The sequence below is a fragment of the Lynx rufus genome, unplaced genomic scaffold (genome assembly GCF_022079265.1).
Source record: "Lynx rufus isolate CCGP_SWC_20201006 ecotype Redwood Valley unplaced genomic scaffold, mLynRuf1.p SCAF_6, whole genome shotgun sequence".
Taxonomy (NCBI): domain Eukaryota; kingdom Metazoa; phylum Chordata; class Mammalia; order Carnivora; family Felidae; genus Lynx; species Lynx rufus.
The window spans coordinates 117,337,066-117,356,613 of record NW_025814878.1 but is presented as its reverse complement, the minus strand read 5'-3'; the positions used below and the strand labels follow the sequence as shown (position 1 = coordinate 117,356,613).

At 42.9% G+C, this 19,548-nt stretch overlaps 1 protein-coding gene and 1 pseudogene across 1 annotated transcript in view; one reads left to right on the top strand and one right to left on the bottom strand.

The window, feature by feature from the left end:
• The first annotated feature begins 11,949 nt into the window (after nt 1-11,949).
• LOC124529213 (class I histocompatibility antigen, Gogo-B*0102 alpha chain-like) lies at nt 11,950-12,487 on the top strand (annotated as a pseudogene).
• A 6,188-nt stretch (nt 12,488-18,675) lies between these two features.
• The window catches only part of LOC124529211 (collagen alpha-2(I) chain-like), a 29,156-nt gene continuing 28,283 nt past the window's right edge, over nt 18,676-19,548 (bottom strand). Inside the window, exon 3 of the mRNA XM_047103059.1 lies at nt 18,676-18,990. Within this exon, the coding sequence (XP_046959015.1) occupies nt 18,912-18,990 (79 nt within the window). The 3' untranslated portion in view covers nt 18,676-18,911. The remainder of the gene's footprint in view (nt 18,991-19,548) is intronic.

Below are 19,548 nucleotides of genomic sequence, written 5' to 3'. Positions count from 1 at the left end.
TTGCAAATATCTTCTCCCATTATGTCAGTTGCCTTTTAGTTTTGCTGATTGTTTCCTTTGCTGTGCAGAAGCTTTTTATTTTGATGAGGTCCCAGTAGTTCATTTTTGCTTTTGTTTCCCTTGCCTCTGGAGATGTGTTTTGAGTAAGAAGTTGCTGTGGCCAAGATCAGAGATGTTTTTGCCTGCTTTCTCCTCAAGGATTTTGATGGCTTCCTGTCTTACATTGAGGTCTTTCATCCATTTTGAGTTTATTTTTGTGTGTGGTGTAAGAAAATGGTCCAGAATCATTCTTCTGCATGCCGCTGTCCAGTTTTCCCAGCACCACTTGAAGAGACTGTCTTTATTCCATTGGATATTCTTTCCTGCTTTGTCAAAGATTAGTTGGCCATACATTTGTGGGTCCATTTCTGGGTTCTCTATTCTGTCCCATTGATCTGAGTGTCTGTTCTTGTGCTAGTACCATATTGTCTTGATGATTACAGCTTTGTAGTGTAGCTTGAAGTCTGGGATTGTGATGCCTCCTGCTTTGGTTTTCTTTTTCAAGATTGCTTTGGCTTATTCGGGGTCTTTTCTGGTTCCATACAAATTTTAGGATTATTTGTTCTAGCTCTGTGAAGAATGCTGGTGTTACTTTGATAGGGATTGCATTGAATATGTAGATTGATTTGAGTAGTACCGACAATTTAACAATATTTGTTCTTCCTATCCAGGAGCATGGAATCTTTTTCCATTTTTTGTGTCTTCTTCAATTTCTTTCATAAGCTTTCTATAGTTTTCAGTGTATAGATTTTTTTTACCTCTTTGGTTAGATTTATTCCTAAGTATTTTATGGTTTGTGGTACAACTCTAAATGGGATAGATTCCTTGATTTCTCTTTCTGTTGCTTCATTGTTGGTGAATAGGAATGCAACCGATTTATGCTTTGATTTTATATCCTGCAACTTTGTTGAATTCATGAATCAGTTCTAGCAGTTTTTTGGTGGAATCTTTTGGGTTTTCCATATAGAGTATCGTGTCATCTGCAAAGAGTGAAAGTTTGAACTCCTTCTGGCCTATTTGCATGCCTTTTATTTCTTTGTGTTGTCTGCAGAGGCAAAGACTTCCAATACTATGTTGAATAACAGTGGTGAGAGTGGACATCCTTGTCTTGTTCCTGACCTTAGGGGGAAAGCTGTCAGTTTTTCCCCATTGAGGGTGGAGCATTGGGTTGTTCATATATGGCTTTTATGATCTCGAGGTATGATCCTTCTATCCCTACTTTCTTGAGGGTTTTTATCAAGAAAGCATGCTATATTTTGTCAAATGCTTTCTCTGCATCTATTGAGAGGATCTTATGGTTCTTGTCCTTTATTGATGTGATGAATCACGTTAATTGCTTTGTGGATATGGAACTAGCCCTGCATTCCAGGTATAAATCCCACTTGGTGGTGGTGAATAATTTTTTATATATTGTTGGATCTGGTTGGATCTGTTGAGGATTTTTGTATCCATGTTCATCAGGGAAATTGGTCTATAGTTCTCCTTTATAGTGGGGTCTCTGGTTTTGGAATCAAGGTAATGCTGGCTTCATAGAGTTTGGAAGTTTTCCTTCCATTTCTATTTTTTGGAACAGTTTCAAGAGAATAGGTGTTAACTCTTCCTTAAATGTTTGGTAGAATTCCCCTGGAAAGGCATCTGGCCCTGGACTCTTGTTTTTTGGCAGATTTTTTACTAATTCAATTTCCTTACTAGTTATGGGTCCTTTCAAATTTTCTTCCAGATTACCCATGTTATTGGCATATAATTGCTCATAATAGTCTCTTATTATTGTTTTTATTTCTGTTGTATTTGTTGTGATCTCTCCTCTTTCATTCTTGATTTTATTTATTTGGGTCCTTTCCTTTTTCTTCTTGATCAAACTGGCTAGTGGTTTATCAATTTTGTTAATTCTTTCAAAGAACCAGCATCTGGTTTCATTGATCTGTTCTACTGTATTTTTTTTAGTTTTGATAGCATTAATTTCTGCTCTAGTCTTTATTATTTCCTGTCTTCTGCTGGTTTTGGGTTGTATTTGTTGTTCTTTTTCCCACTCCTTAAGGCGTAAGGTTAGGTTGTGTATCTGAGATCTTTCTTCCTTCTTTAGGAAGGCCTGGATTGCTATATACTTTCCTCTTATGACCGCATTTGCTGCATCCCAGAGGTTTGGGGTTGTGGTGTTATTTTCATTGACTTCCATATACTTTTTAATTTCCTCTTTAACTGCTTGGTTAGCCCATTCATTCTTTAGTAGGATGTTCTTCAGTCTCCAAGTATTTGTTACCTTTCCAAATTTTTTCTTGTGGTTGATTTCAAGTTTCATAGTGTTGTGGTCTGAAAATATGCACAGTATGATCTCGATCTTTTTGTACTTAAGGCTGATTTGTGTCCCAGTATATGGTCTCTTCTGGAGAACGTTCCATGTGCACTGGAGAAGAATGTATATTCTGCTGCTTTAGGATGAAATGTTCTTAATATATCTATTAAGCCCATCTGGTCCAGTGTATCATTCAAAACTATTGTTTCCTTATTGATTTTTTGATTAGGTGATCTGTCCATTGCTGTGAGTGGGGTGTTGAAATCTCCTACTATTATGCTATTACTATCAATGTGTTTCTTTACTTTTGTGATTAATTGATTTATATATGTGAGTGCTTCCACATTTGGCACATAAATGTTTACAATTGTTAACTCTTCTTGGTGGATAGACCCCTTGATGATGACATAATGCCCTTCTGCTTCTCTTGATACAGCCTTTGTTTTAAAGTCTAAATTGTCTGATATAAATATGGCTACTCCAACTTTCTTTTGTTGACCATTGGCATGATAGATGGTTCTCTATCCCCTTATTTTCAATCTGAAGGTGTCTTTAGATCTAAAGTGGGTCTCTTGTAAACAATCTATAGATGGATCTTGTTTTTCTATCCATTCTGTTACCCTATGTCTTTTGATTGGAGCATTGAGTCCATTGACGTTTAGAGTGAGTACTGAAAGATACGAATTTATTGCCATTATGATACTTGTAGGGTTGGAGTTTCTGGTGGTGTTCTCTGGTCCTTTCTAATCTTTTGTTGCTTTTGGTATTTATTTATTTATATATATATTTTTTTCATCTTTTCTCCCCTCAGAAAGTTCCCCTTAAAATTTCTTGCAGGGCTGGTTTAGTGGTCACTAACTCCTTTAATTTTTGTTTGTCTGGGAAACTTTTTATCTCTCCTTCTGTTTTGAATGGCAGCCTTGCTGGATAAAAAATTCTTGGCTGCATATTTTTCTGATTCAGCACATTGAATATATCCTGCTACTCCTTTCTGGCCTGCCAAGTTTCTGTGGATAGATCCACTACAAACCTGATCTGTCTTCCCTTGTAGGCTCAGGACTTTTTTTCCCTTGCTGCTTTCATGATTTTTCCTTGCCTGAGTATTTTGTGAATGTGACTATGATATGCCTTGTTGATGGTCGGTTTTTGTTGAATCTAATGGGGTTCCTCTGTGCTTCCTGGATTTTGATGTCTGTGTCTTTCCCCAGGTTAGGGAAGTTTTCCGCTATGATTTGCTCACATAACCTTTCTACCCTTATTTCTCTCTCTTCCTCTTCTGGGACCCCTATGATTCTGATGTTCCTTTTTAATGAGTCACTGATTTCTCTAATTCTTAAATCATGCTCTTTTGCCTTAGTTTCCCTCTTTTTTTCTGCTTCATTATTCTCTCTACGTTTGTCCTCTATATCGCTGATTCTCTGTTGTGCCTCGTCCATCCTTGCCACTGTTCCATCCATCCATGATTGCAGCTCAGTTATAGCATTTTTAATTTCATTCTGGCTATTTTTTTACTTCTTTTATCTCTGCAGAAAAGGATTCTAATTTTTGACTCCAGCTAGTATTCTTATCATGAGTCTAAATTCTGGTTCAGACATCTTGCTTGTATCTGTGTTGGTTAAATCCCTGGCTGTTGTTTCTTCATGCTCTTTGTTTTGGGGAGAATTCTTTTCATGGCTTCTTGCTTCTCAAGTTCAGCTCTCCACACCACGTACCTGCTGAATTCTGTGGCTCAGGTTGTGCAGATTGTTGTGTTAATCCTCCAATCAGTTTTCTAGGTGTGTAGGATGGTTTAGTGTTGTTCTGGCTGTATTTCATAGACATGAGACACACAAAAAGCTTCCATGCTTTTCCAGCCAACATTTCATTTTAGATGAGAATGGAAAGAGAGTAAGAGTGAAATGTCTCAGTCCATTTGTCCTTTCCCAGAAGTGAGGCCAGCTGTCTCCCAACACCTTTGGCCCTACCAACACACAAATATTCTGTGCTGGGTACTTTCACTGGCCTATATCTAATGTTGTCGATATGGATCTGGAAGGCAAGTTGCAGGGCTCCTGTGGCCCAACCTATTCTGTTGTCACAAGAACTCATCCAGAATCCCCAATTAAAATGAGAAGGAATTGCTCTGAACCATGAGCCCTGATTGGCCCATGGCAGATTCTAGTGTTAAAAAGAGTAAAAGGGGGCTTCTTAGTGGATTGAGTGTCTGACTCTTAGTTTGGGTTCAGGTCATGATCTTTCAGTTCATGAGTTCGAGTCCAATGTTGGGCTTTGTGCTGATAGCTCAGAGCCAGGAGCCTGCTTCGGATTTTGTGTCTCCCTCTCTGTCATCTCTTCCCCTGCTCACACTCTGTCTCTCTTTCTCTCTCAAAATTAAATAAATATTTTTTAAAATAAATAAATAAAATAGAGTTAACACCGATTCTTTTGTAGCTGTTCCAAAAAATAGAAATGGAAGGAAAACTTCCAAACTCATTCTACAAGGCCAGCGTTACCTTGATTCCAAAACCAAAAATGCCACTGAAAAGAACTACAGACCGATTTTCCTGATGAGCATGGATACAAAAGCTCTCAACAAGATACTAGGAAACCATATCCAACAATACATTAAAAGAATTATTTATCACAACCAAGTGGAATTTATACCTGTGATGCAGGGCTGGTTCAATATCCACAAATCAATTAATGTGATACATCACATTAATAAAAGAAAGGATTAGAACCACATGATCCTCACAATAGATACAGAAAAAGCATTTGACAAAATAAAGCATCCTTTCTGGATAAAAACCCTCAAGAAAGTAGGGATAGAACGATCATACTTCAAGATCATAAAAGCCATATATGAAAGACCCACCACTAATATCATCCTCAGTGTGGAAAAACTGAGAGCTTTCCCCCTAAGGTCAGAAACATGAAAAGGATATCCACTCTCACCACTGTTATTCAACATAGTGTTGGAAGTCCTAGCTTCAGCAATCAGACAGCACAAAGGAATAAAAGGCATCCAAATTGGCAAGGAGAAAGTTAAACTTTCACTCTTTGCAAATGACATGATACCCTATATGGAAAACCCAAAAGACTCCACCAAAAAGTGCTAGAACTGATACATGAATTCAGCAACATCACAAGATATAAAATCAATGTACAGAAATTGGTTGCATTTCTATACACCAATAGCGAAGCAGCAGAAAGAGAAATCAAGGAATCGACTCCATTTACAATTGTGCCACAAACCATAGAATACCTAGGAATACACCTAACCAAAGAAGTGAAAATTTTATACACTGAAAACTATAGAAAGTTTGTAAAAGAAATTGAAGAAGACACAAAGAAATGGAAAAACATTTCATGCTCCTGGATTGGAAAAACAAATATTGTTAAAATGTCAACACTATGCAAAGCAATCTACATATTCAATGCAGTCACTATCAAAATAATATAAGAATTCTTCACAGAGCTAGAACAAACAATCCTAAATTTGTATGGAACTACAAATGACCCCGAATAGCCAAAGTAAGGTTGAAAAAGAAAACTAAAGCTGGAGGCATCACAATCCCGATCTTTAACCTGTATCACAAAGTTGTAGTTATCAAGTCAGTATGGTTCTGGGCACAAAAACAGACATATTGACCAATGAAACAGAATAGCGAACCCAGAAGTGGACCCACAAACATACAGCCAACTAAATTTGACTAATCAGGAAAGAATATCCAATGCATAAAAGACAGTCTTCAGGAAATGTTGTTGGGAAAACTGGACAGCAAGGTGCAGAAAAATGAAACTGGGCCACTGTCTTACACTATACACAAAAATAAACTCAGAATGGATTATAGATCTAAATGTGAGACAGGAACCCATCAAAATCCTGGAGGAGAAAACAGGAAAAAACCTCTTTGACCTCGGCCACAGCAACTTCTTACTTGAAATGTCTCCAGAGGCATAGGAAATAAAAGCAAAAATGAACTATTGGGACCTCATCGAGAGAAAAAGCTTCTGCACGGTGAAGGAAACAATCAGCAAAACTAAAAGGCCACCAAAAGAATGGGAGAAGATATTTGCAAATGACATATCAGATAAAGGGTTAGTATCCAAAATCTATAAAGAACTTATCAAACTCAACACACACACACACACACACACACACACACACACACAAACAATCTAGTGAAGAAATGGGCAAAAGACATGAGTAGATACTTCTCCAAAGAAGACATCCAGATGGTTCACAGACACATGAAAAAAACGCTCAATATCACTCATCAGGGAAATGCAAATCAAAACCCCAATGACACACACCTGTCAGAATGGCTAACATTAACAAATCAAGCAACAACAGATGTTGGCAAGGATGCAGAGAAAGAGGATCTCTTTTGCACTGCTGGTGGGAATGCAAACTGGTGCAGCCACTCTGGAAAACAGTATGGAGATTCCTCAAACAATTAAAAATAGAACTACCCGCGGGGCACCTGGGTGGCTCAGTCGGTTGAGAGCCCGACTTTGGCTCAGGTCACGATCTCATAGTTCGTGGGTTCAAGCCCCACATTGGGCTCTGTGCTGACAGCTCAGAGCCTGGAGCCTGCTTCCAATTCTGTGTTTCCCTCTCTCTCTGCCGCTCCCCTGCTCATGCTCTGTCTCTCTCTCTATTTCAAAAATAAATAAACATAAAAAAAAATAGAACTACCCTGCAACCCAACAATTTCACTATTTGGGATTTATCCAAAGGATACAAGTATGCTGATTCAAAGGGGCACATGCACCCCAATTTTTATAGCAACACTATCAACAATAGCCAAAGTATGGAAAGAGCCCAAATTTCCATCGACTGATGAATGGATAAAGAAGATGTGGCATATATATACAATCGAATATTATTCAGCCATCAAAAAGAATGAAATCTTGCCATTTGCAACAACGTGGATAGAACTAGAATGTATTATGCTAAGTGAAATAAGCCAGTCAGAGAAAGACAAATGTGTGATTTCACTCATATGTGGAATTTAAGATACAAAACAGATGAACATAAGGGAAGGAAACAAAAATAAGATAATAACAGATAGGGAGGAAAGCCTAAAATTATCAAGAGAACCTTAAAACATTATCATAAGAAACTCTTAAATACAGAGAACAAACTGAGGGCTTGTTCTGGCAGAATGTTGGGTGGAGGGATGAGCTAAATGGGCAAGGGACATTAAGGAGGACCTTGTTGAGATGAGCACTGGGTGTTATATGTAAGTGATGAATCATTAAATTCTATACCTGAAATCATTATTACACTATATGTTAACTAACTTGGATTTAAATTAAATAAATAAGTAAATAAATAAATAAATAAATGTATGTATGTATGTTTATCAAACTCAACACCCAAAAACAAATAATCAAGTTAAGAAATGGGCAGAAAACATGAATAGACATTTACCAAAGAAGATGAAAAGATTCTCATCATCACTAATCATCAGTGAAATACAAATCAAAACTATAGGTATGGAAATTAAGGAGTGCATTTATTATGAGCACCATGTGTTGTATGGAAGTACTGAATCACTATATTGTACACCTGAAACTAATATTACACTGTACGTTAATTAACTCGAATTTAGGGGCGCCTGGGTGGCGCAGTCGGTTAAGCGTCCGACTTCAGCCAGGTCACGATCTCGCGGTCCGTGAGTTCGAGCCCCGCATCAGGCTCTGGGCTGATGGCTCAGAGCCTGGAGCCTGTTGCCGATTCTGTGTCTCCCTCTCTCTCTGCCCCTCCCCTGTTCATGCTTTGTCTCTCTCTGTCCCCCCAAAAAATAAACGTTGAAAAAAAAATTTAAAAAAAAAATTAACTCGAATTTAAATTTAAAAATTTTAGAAAGAAAAGAATTGAACTGCTTAACACACTAGTCACATTTCAAGAACTCAATAGCCACATATAGCTTGTGGCAACCATATTGGACAGCACAGATTAAAAAATTCCTTCATTATATAATGTTTTATTCTATAGTACTCTTCTTCAAGATTTGTGTGCCTCAAGTTGGGTACATAAGACCCATGTGAAATGAAAAGTCCACTGTTTTTACTCTAATTGACTACATCAGATTTCTTTCTGGGATATGAATACATATTAATGTCATGTAAAACAAAACCAAAGTTAGGTTATGTATGAGTTTGACACCTTCAGGCACAAATTGTTCCCAGTCACAAAGGAGAACCACCAGTCCCTCTATATCCCTTCCCAGACTGGGAACACTGATATCACATTTCCGGGGGTGGGAGGTGAGTTCTCCTTTAGATAAGCCCAGGGGCTAAGCTTTAAGCTCAGTTTTGGTATGCATGGAGTCTAGCTCAAGTAAATGGATTCTGTTAAGTGAAGAGGAGGCAAAGACAGGGACCAGCTGGGAGACTCTCCTTAGATGGTTCAGAACAGCAGTTCTCAAAAGTGTGGTCCGTGGAACCTTTGAAGTCAGTGACACCCTTTCATGGCATCCATTATGTTAAAACTATTCTCATAACATTACTTATATTATTTGCTTTTTCACTATGTTGACATTTTCACTGAGCCAAAATTTAGCAAGAAAGGAGGTTATAAGTCCAAATTGCAATAGTGCTTATTCTTTGCCCCCACTTCCTTATATTTGGAAAATAATTTTTTAAACTATACTCACTTTGAAGCATTATAGCTAGGGCACCTGGCTTATTCATTTGAGCATCTGACTCTTGATTTCAGCTCAGGTCATAAACCCAGGTGGTGCTATTGAGCTCGGTGACAGGCTCCACGCTGGGCATGGAGACTGCTTAAGATTCTCTCTCTCTCTCTCTCTCTCTCTCTCTCTCTCACCCCTCCCTCTGTCCCTCACTCCAACTTGCACTCTCTCTCTAAAATAAATAAGCATTCTAGCTGAAGCATTAAAAATTATCTTTACTGGGGCGCCTGGGTGGCGCAGTCGGTTAAGCGTCCGACTTCAGCCAGGTCACGATCTCGCGGTCCGTGAGTTCGAGCCCCGCGTCGGGCTCTGGGCTAATGGCTCAGAGCCTGGAGCCTGTTTCCGATTCTGTGTCTCCCTCTCTCTCTACCCCTCCCCCGTTCATGCTCTGTCTCTCTCTGTCCCAAAAAAAAAAAAAAAAAAAAAAAAAAGTTGAAAAATTATCTTTACTAAATTATCTTCAAATCCACATTTTAAAAATATATGAAAACATGGGATATACCCATAAATCATTTCTGTTACATTCCTAAATACTGTTTCTCAAGGAATGTCATGTGTATGAACCAAAATAGCCTCTTTTTGTATGGAATGCCATTTTTACTTGAAGTAATGAATGCCACAGAAACTTGGATTATTTAGACTTGTGTAGGTGGAAGTTTCTTAAAAATGAACATGAGCCTGTCCCTTCAAGAAAATTAACTGACAGATGACAACTGACAGTTACTTGTTGCCTTGATAAAATGTCAGCTCTCTAGACAAAACCAGAATTTTGGAAAACTGTGTACCACCAACAAAGTGAGCAGTTTCCCAGTACTGACAAACTTTTCTGTTGGGACCTATGGCAATATTAAGACCAATGTGATTTTTTTTATAATTTGACTCCAGTGTAATCAATACTGGAAGATCTATATAATTTAGTGAAACAAAGCCTTTTTTTAAAAAATTTTTTTTAATGTTTATTTATTTTTGAGACAGAGAGAGACAGAGCGTGAACGGGGGAGGGTCAGAGAGAGAGGGAGACACAGAATCGGAAGCAGGCTCCAGGCTCTGAGCCATCAGCCCAGAGCCTGACGCGGGGCTCGAACTCACGAACCGCGAGATCGTGACCTGAGCTGAAGTCGGACGCTCAACTGACTGAGCCACCCAGGCGCCCCACAAAGCCTTTCTTTAAAAATCATGAATTAGGAGAGCCTGGGTGGTTCAGTCAGTTAAGCCTCTGGCTCAGGTCATGATCTCGAGAGTTGGAACCCCACATTGGGCACATCTGCCATCAGCACAAAGACCACTTCGGGTCCTGTCTCCCTCTCTCTGCTCCTCTCTCTCTCTCTCTCTCTATCTCTCTCTCTCTCTCTCTCTCAAAAACAAACATTTAAAAAATAAGTAAATAAAATAAAAACATTTACATTGAAATAATAAACTAAATAAAAATCATGAATTACTACAAGATCCAGACAATGTGCAAGATAAGCCTATAGATTTGAATGTAACAGAATAAGAAATACTCACTGATACTGTTTCAGATTCCACTCTGCAAATAACCTTTGAGAAAGTATGACTTGTGTACTTTTATTATCAAAGATGGATACCCACAGTTATCTGAAAAGGTATTAAAATACTACTCCTACATATTTGTGCAAGGCTGTATATTTCTTCATATACTTCAACAAAAATAACAGATTAAATGCAGAAGCAAATACGAACATCCTGCAGTCTTCTAATGTGATAGACAAAAAAAAAAAATACTTGCAAAAATGCAAAAATACAAAGATCCAATCTTTTCACTACCCTGTTTACTTTGAGATGTAGTTTTTTTTTCATAAAAATAATTATTTACTTAACATGCAATGGCTTATTAATATCATTCAAAATGAGTTCATAAAAATTTTTTAAAACCTGTTTTATTCCTACTATGGTAAACACTGATAGATATAACCCACATACACAAAATTATACTTACTAACTTGTAAGACAATTTGTAAGACTGTATCCTGAAAATATCCTGAAAATAAAATGTCTGAGAATCACTGCCTCAGCAAGGAGACAATGTGACCAGAGCACTCCCATACTGGGGAAAAGTTGTCAGGACAAAGTCCCAAATCCCTAGGCCCGCCTCTCAGGGACTCTGGCCCCAGGGCGGTGTCGGGGGCGGGGAAGCCCAGTGTTGGGGAGTCCCTATCTCCCCTGGTTTCACTTCTCCCTGTCACAACCTGTGTCAGGTCCTTCTGCCGGGATACTCATGATTTGGCCCCAGTTCGCTCTCCCGTTGTGTGTAGGGTTTCTAGGGAAGCCAATCAGCGACACCATGGTTCTGGGTTATAGTGTAATCACTGGAAGGGCGGCGACTTAGCTTCTCCGCAAAACATGAGATGTCAGTCTTGCGTCCCGGACCCCTCCTCCTGCTGCTGTCGGGGACCCTGGCCCTGAGACCAGGACGGATGAGTGCGGGGTCGGGAGAGAAAACGCCTCAGCGTGGGCGGAGGCAGGGGACCGCTAGACGGAAGGGCTGCTCCACCGCCTCGGACCCAGAGCTCTCACCTCCGCCTCACCCACCCCTTGGTCCCGACTCTTCTCCAACCTGCCACCCCTCTTCCGTCCCACAAGCCCCCTCGTCCGTGCCCTCCCGGCCGCCTCCCCTTAGGACCCGGGCCCCACGCCGAGAGGAGGGTCGGGAGGGGTCTCACCCCTCCGCGCCCACAGGCTCCCACTCCCTGAGGTATTTCCACACCGCGGTGTCCCGGCCGGGCCGCGGGGAGCCCGGGTACTTGGAAGTCGGCTACGTGGACGACACGCAGTTCGTGCGGTTCGACAGCGACACCCCGAGTTCGGTGATGGAGCCGCGGTTGCCGTGGGTGGACCAGGAGGGGCCGGAGTAGTGGGAGCAGCAGACGCAGAACTTCAGGACCCGCACACAAACTCTTCAAGTGAGGCTGAATGAATTGCGTGTCCACTACAGCCAGAGCAAGGCCGGTGAGCGACCTGGGCCCGGGTCCAGGTCACGACCCCCGTCCCTACGGACGCGCCAAGGTCGCCCCGAGTGTCTGGGTCCTAGTGCCACGCTGAGTCTGCGCCCCACCCCCGTCCTGTGAATAGGTAAGAGCCCCTGGGGACTGTACTCGGTTTGGTTTTCAGTTTAGGCTTTAATGATTGCAGGTCAGGGCGGGGCCAGTGTCTCACACCTTCCAAAGGATGATAGGCTGCGACGTGGGGCCTGATGGGCACTGCCTCCGCCGTTACCTTCGTGAGGCCCACGACCGCGCGGATTACATCACCCTGAACCAGGACCTGCGCTCCTGGACCATGGCGGGACACCGCGCCGCACATCACCCGCTGCAAGTGGGAGGCAGCCGGTGAGGCGGAGCGCTACAGGTACTACCTGGAGGGCACGTGCATGGAGTGGTTCCTCAAGTATCTGGAGATGGGGAAGAAGACACTGCTGGAAGCAGATACAGGGACCACGAGGACTCCCTGATCTCCCATCCACTGCCGCTGGCTTTCCAGAGGAAGGGAAAATGGACTCAGTGTCAGAACAGCGCCCCTCCCACTGGTGGGAAGAGGGAGATCCGCCTCAGTGTATTCATATTCCTACTATGGAGTGACTCCCTTAGAGGGCGATGAGGAACCCAGTCTCCTGGGTTGCAGATTGAGATCATCCCTGAAACAACCCACCAGCAGTTCCTTTGACCTGGGCAACCACCTTGTGAACCATGATTTTTCTCTCAAGGCCTTGTTCTCCATCTGAGAACATCTTCGGGAGTCTGACTCCATCTGAGAACATCTTCCGGAGTGTTTTCTGAGTTACTGACCCTCCACTGCAGTCACAAGACCATTAGAGTGTTCCCCATTTTAGACCTGCACACTCCTACCCTGGGCGCTCTCCCTGATTCAACATAATTCCACATCCTGAAGTCTAGGCTGGTCTCTGGCTCCTGTGCCTTTTCCTTCCAAACCAATTATCCTTTCCATTGTTGGGATGGTCATATGAAAGCAACCCAAAGTGTGATTTTCTGATTCTTCTTCCTCATAACCCCCAAAAGACATATGACCCACCATCCCATGAGGTCTCCCTGAGGTGCTGGGCCCCGGGCTTCTATCCTGCGGAGATCACCCTGACCTGGCAGCGTGATGGGGAGGCCCACACCCAGGACACAGAGCTTGTGGAGACCAGACCTACTGAAGATGGGACCTTCAGAAGTGGGCAGTTGTGGTGGTACCTTCTAGAGAAGAGCAGAGGTACACATGCCATGTGCAGCACAAGGGGCTGCCCAAGCCCACCACCTTGAGATGGAATAAGGAGGGTTTGGGGCAGAGCCTCTTCTCACAGAAAGTAGCTCTTCTGTAGAACATCAGCAAGGTCATGACCCAAGCCTGAAGTCTGGGCCCTTTACCTTCCTTTCCCTTGCCATGAACCGCCTCCTCAGCCCACCATCCCCATCATGGGCATCGTTGCTGGCCAGGTTCTCCTTGTGGTCACTGTAGCTGTGGCAGTTGGAGCTGTGATGTGGAGAAAGAAGCATTCAGGTAGAGAAAGGAGTTGGGAGGAATCTGAGTTTTCTTATCCCACTGGGAGGTTTCAAACCCCAGACTAAAGTTTGTCCTGCTTTGTTAATGAGATGTGTTTCCTCACTGTGTAGCCAATTACTCTTTAGACTTGTGCAAATGAAGACGTTTTTCACCTTTATATTCTGACGTTGGGGACCTGATCCCCAGCAGTTGAAGGTCAAGGGAAATTCCCTGATGTAGACAGACCTCCAGGAAGACAGTTGGTCCAGTGCTCCTATATATCCTTTTTTCATGCTTACCAATACAGCTGTGACTCTTCAATAAGAATTTTGGAAACTTTGATTTGGTACAGGACTAGGGTATTCCTCTGGATACCATGGTCCAGTCTTCTCCCTGGTCTCTGACATGTTTTCTTCCCACAGGTGATAAAGGAGGGTGCTAGTCACAGGCAAAGAGTATGGAGGGAGTGATCCTTGAGACCTTGGGTAGTGTAGATGGGACCCCATGGGATAGCTAATCCACCTCATAGCTCCTCCTTTAATCTCCTATGGGTTCTGACCACATCGTGTTTGTTTTATGCCAAATAGTAACAGTGCCCAGAGTTCTGGTGTGTCTCTCAGAACTCCTAAAGGTGAGACCCCGGAGGGCCTGAAATGGGGAGGGGTTGGGGCAGAGAGGACATGAGTGGGTTACGAGGATTCTTTGAGTGGAACATTATAAGCAAGTGATGGGCTGTTGAGATATAAACACTTACATGATTGACCTGAATTTGTTCATTATTTTCTTTCACAGTGTGTGCCAGCTGCCTTGTAGGGGACTGAGTGATGCAAGATTTGCTCACACTTCTACCTTTTTGACATCAAGAGCCCTGGACATTTCTATCTGCTAAAAATGTCTGAATGTGTCTGTGTTCCTATTAGCATAATGTGAAGAGGTGGGAAAATTGTCCCACTGCTATCCATCAGTGGGGGACCTCTCCCCAAACTGATCTGCTTTTCTGTTCCAGCAGAGGTGGGACTGGGTCATCTCTACCCCTGTCTTTAATTTTTCCCCCCTATTCTTGTCATATGGGACCGATTTCCTATTCTTGCCCACCGTGGTGCACCCTGTATAAAACTCTCTGCTAATCTGCAGAACAGACCACCATGGCCACCCACTCCTGGAAGTCCTCCTCCCTCATAGTGGTGAGCTGCCCTTATTAGCATGAGCCAGGGTACTTAAGACCATGTCCATGGTCCACGAACAGGGCAAGCAGAAAAAGGATGTTTCTCTCCTTTAAGGGCAACAAGTACTACCTCATTCTGCTTCACCATAATGGCCAGAAAATAGTCACACAGACAAAAGTCACCTCATGGGAGGAAAGTAAATGAAATCTATTTTTAATCTGAGTGACCCTGTACTCCTCTGAAATTCTATCCCTATGGAATAAGGATCATTTCTGCTTTACTTAAAAATTTTTTTAAATCACAAATGACAGAATTGTCATTATCAGTATCTTAATATCAATAGCAAATCTTCAACCAGATTTGTATGCTAACAGTGGGGCAGTCTCAGAATATATTGGTAATTGAGAAATGATGCAGATGGTATATTTGGTAAAATACCACGTGCTAAAATGGAATCTCTCTCTATGTAACTGTGGAAACTGGTAACAACCGTTATGTCTAGGGAGAGAATTAGAATTATGGATGGCATGGAGGAGGAAATTTACTGCTCACTCTATATACTCTTTTATGTTACATAAAGTTTTCAAACGTTGTGCATGTATCAGTCAAATGAAATAAATTTTGAATTACCAAAGATAGTCCCACTTTTTTCAGAAATGTATTAGGCATATTAGGCAGTAGCTGTCTAGCAGTCTGGTAGGCCTCAGTGAGAGAAACATGAAGGAATTCACACTGGGGTGAATAACCTAGTAAATGCAACTAGTATAACAAGTTCTGGGGAAACAGAATCCAGACAGAAGCTTATTGAGTGCCTACTGTGGCCCAGGTGTTGTGCTACATGCTAGGGACATAAAGAAGATGTAGGTACATACCTTTGTGACCTAAATGTCTCCTGCTGATGAGCTTCTGTGGCAATACCTGACTTTCTAGGAACCCTCCTACCATGGCTTATCCCTGTGTAGGACAGAGCTGACATTTGGAAAGAGAATCTTTGCCCATTTGACCCAAAAATTAGTGGAAAGGTTTAGTTAGAGAATACTAATTTCCTAATGTAACTGACTCACCAATACAAGAGAAAATCACGAAGAAATAACCTGGATGAAGGGAAAGAAATGAACAAAATAGAATCACAAGAAGTGACTTTGTGGGATCCCATATGAGGTAGGGTGGAAGAAATAGTGGGAGACGAGGATTTCTCTGGCAGCATAACACAGGAAAGGAAAAAAAAAAATGGTTCAGTTTAGTGATGGTGCTTTCCTAGAGTTTAGAAGGTCTGAAAAGTGAAGGGGGAAATGATTAGAGAGGACGACCTGCCAGGTGCAACAAAGTTGAGACAGGCCTTTCCAAATCACAGTGTGAATCTTGTTATCTAGGACCTTGCTTTGATAACACAGCTCAGCTCTGCAGATCATCTTGTCCAACATGGAACCTGGAGTTATAATCATCTTGGTCAAAGACTGCGCAGTCTGGGGCGCCTGGGTGGCTGAGTCAGTTGAGTGTCCGACGTCGGCTCAGGTCATGATCTCGCAGTCTGTGAGTTCGAGCCCCGCATCAGGCTCTGTGCTGACAGCTGAGAGCCTGGAGCCTGCTTCGGATTCTGTGTCTCCCTCTCTCTCTGCCCCTTCCCCGCTCATGCTCTGTCTCTCTCTGTCAAAAATAAATAAACATTAAAAAAAAAAAAAAAAAGGTTGTGCAACCCGTGTATGAACACATCCAGTTCAGAGACTGTGCTACCCTCCATTTCTGTCATCTGTCACCTGGAACATCCCCATACAGATTATAATAAGGCCCAATGGTCTCCACCTCCTGGTCCACATGGCCTTGTGGAATCTCCTCCCAATTTGTGTGGGCAAGACCTGGAATCATCTTCTAACCAATAAGATGTGGCAGTGGTGATGCTGGATCTGAAAATTGGATCATGACTTCCAGCTTGCCAGCTGACTCTCTACTGTCTTCTCAACTTGCAAACTTTGCTGAGGCAAGCAGCTATGTTGGAAAGACAGAAACTGACGTCAGCATCCCGCCTACATCCAGCAAGACACTGAGGCCCCCAGCCCACCAGCCCACAAGGAATAACTCCGTTCTCCCCCTAAGGTAGCTCTTCCCTTTCTTGAAGACAGACATCCTTTCTCTTTACAACATGAACGTCAAGTTCTTTCCTCTCACTCCATTGAGGAGGCCCCAGGAGGGAGCAGTAGGCAGGGTGGGAGGAAGTGCCATGAGCAGAGGTGAGGCTAGACTTTGCCTCACCTCTCACCTTGGAGAGCAGGTATTACCAGAGAGTCACTTAGAAACAGAGAAGTTAAGGGCAGCAGGGATTGGAAGGACATGAGTGATCATGCCAGTGTCTCTCAGAGGGCTGTACTTTCAAACAGGGCTGTACTTTCGATCTGTGAATAAAACAGTGATGGAGAAACTCTGCCCTCCCATGACTGGTCTTCCCCCCTCAGCATTGTGGACAGCATACCTCACAGCTCAGATGCAGACACCACTGATTGCCTACAGCCTAGATGTAACCCTCCATTCCTGCCACCTCCAGCAAACACACTCCATCAGCTAATGTAGAACCAACTCTCCTGTCACTTCAAACCCCATGGACTTATCAGTAGGTACAGTGAAAAACACATACTCCCGATAAGACTCGGTGCTAGAGAAGAAGCTAGCAGAACCACAGAATGAGGCTGGTAAGGTGACCCTTAATGAGGCGGATGAACAGTGTGCAGAAGCCAAAAACAAAAAACAAAAAAACAAAAACAGCACTTGGGCTCAGCAGCCTGACCATTTTGTAGAATCATGGCTCAGCCAACTGAGTCACTCAACCTCTGAGTGCCCTCGCTTTCCTTGCCTATAAAATGGGGTTGATAACTTTCCCCATCTTGTAGGGCTATTAGGAGGTTTTAAATTATTCAATTCATGACATCCCTTAAAACAGTGTGTGACACTTTTATTAAGTACAACCCAGGAAGTAAGAGTCCCACCAATTTAGCTCCTGTTTTCTTCTTCCTACTATGACAAGTACCAGTTCTCCCCATCACTCATCACCCTGAGCCCCTCTCATGTGCTGCAGATGGAAAGCTGTTCTGCCACTTCTAACCCATAGGGTGGGGGTAAGGCAACCATGAAATGGCCAGGGTGGACACAAGAGTGTGAAGAATTCTCAGAGTGTGGGGGATAAGCTTAGGACTCCCCCGGGCCTACACCAATGGGTTAACAAAGCACAAAGAAACACAAAGTCATAAAATGCTCACACCCAAGTTTGGGTAACCAGATTGGCACTCCAAGAATAGGGAGGCACAAAGGTGCCAAGAATAGGGAGGTGCAAAGGCACCCCAAAATAGGAAGGGGGTGCTGAACCCCCCAAAATAGAGGCAAGGCCTGAAATAGAATCAGCACAAAGGTGCCCAATACATAGGAATAACAAGATTAGATATTCAGGGTGAAAGCACCCCAAGTTTAGTACCATAGCAGAAAGCTGCTTTCATAGGAAAATAGGGCCAGGGCAGGTAAATTGGTGAACTGGACTTCGGACCACAGAGCTGCAGGCAAAGCAGCCCAGAGCAGAGATGGTTAACAAAAGAATAGGAGTCTTGTCAACCCTGAGGTTATTCCCCCTGTCTGTCTCATCCCCTAGGCTGGCAAAGATAAATAGGAATGGCACCTCCTGTCTGCTCTTAACAACCATCTACCCATCTGCCCGGCGCCTGGAATTTGTTTTATATTGACCCAAACCCCAAACACTGTATATCTTCAAAATCCCCTTTCCCTCCCTCACATCCACAAGTTAATGTTCCTAGTTTATTTTGTCTCTTTGTGCATGCCCATCACGTTTGCAAGCCTTCTGATCTGAATAAATACGGGGCAAGGACCCTTATTCGGGGCTCTTGTCTTTTTCCTGGACATTAGCCATCTCTCTTTTTAATTCTGTGTCTGCTCTTAAAGAGAACTTTAGACTTAGAGTCTACGACATCAGAGCAATGCTCAAACACACACAGGTACACATATACATACAAACACACGTACATGCTTGTATATGCTCACACACATCTATACAAACCTCCACACACAAATACCCATACACATTTCAATGGGATTGTGAACCCACCCAAACAGACACACACACACATAACACCCTCCCTTCACATTTGCCAATTCAATTAGGGCCAGGTTCACTCCCACTTCATCTTTTTAAAATATTTAGGATCTTGAGTGAGAAGGACATGGGAATTTTCATCCCACCAGAAAGAGACCTACTTCCCAGGAACTCAGGTACTTTCTGGATCTCATCCATGTCTGCTCTGGAACCCTCCTAAATGAAGGAGCAGGAGATATGAAGTTAGATCGAGATCCTGGAATGCAGAGGCAACCACATGCATTACCCACCTGGTTTTGGGGCTTTGGGGGTCCAGCAGTCTCCAGCCTCCCACCTTCTTCTAGCTGCCCTCCCACCAGCCATGAGCCCCCCCCTCCCCCCCCCACACACCAGGTTTTGCTGCACAGAAGGATGTCTCCATATTTCCTTCAGAATTAATAGGAACAGGAGTTTCCAATGTATCCTGGGGTTAGAGAGTTCTAGATCGGAATGAAGAAACCTAGACTTCTTCCCCAAAGAGTTCTTGTTGTTCTAGAGCACGCCTCTAGCAACTATACTTCCAACAATCTAAACTGTTGTTCAAACAATCCCAATGACGAGAGCACCAAGGAGAACCAAGTCAGCAGATGCTGCTTAATGAGCATGGTGGGCTGGGAAAATGGATCTGAGGAGGAAAGGAAAAGTGAGGGGTGTCTCTGTGCCCTGCCTCTGCTGAAAGCCTCTAGAAGGACTCCTGTTACCCTGATATGTGGCTCCAATCCTAATCTCCTTCCT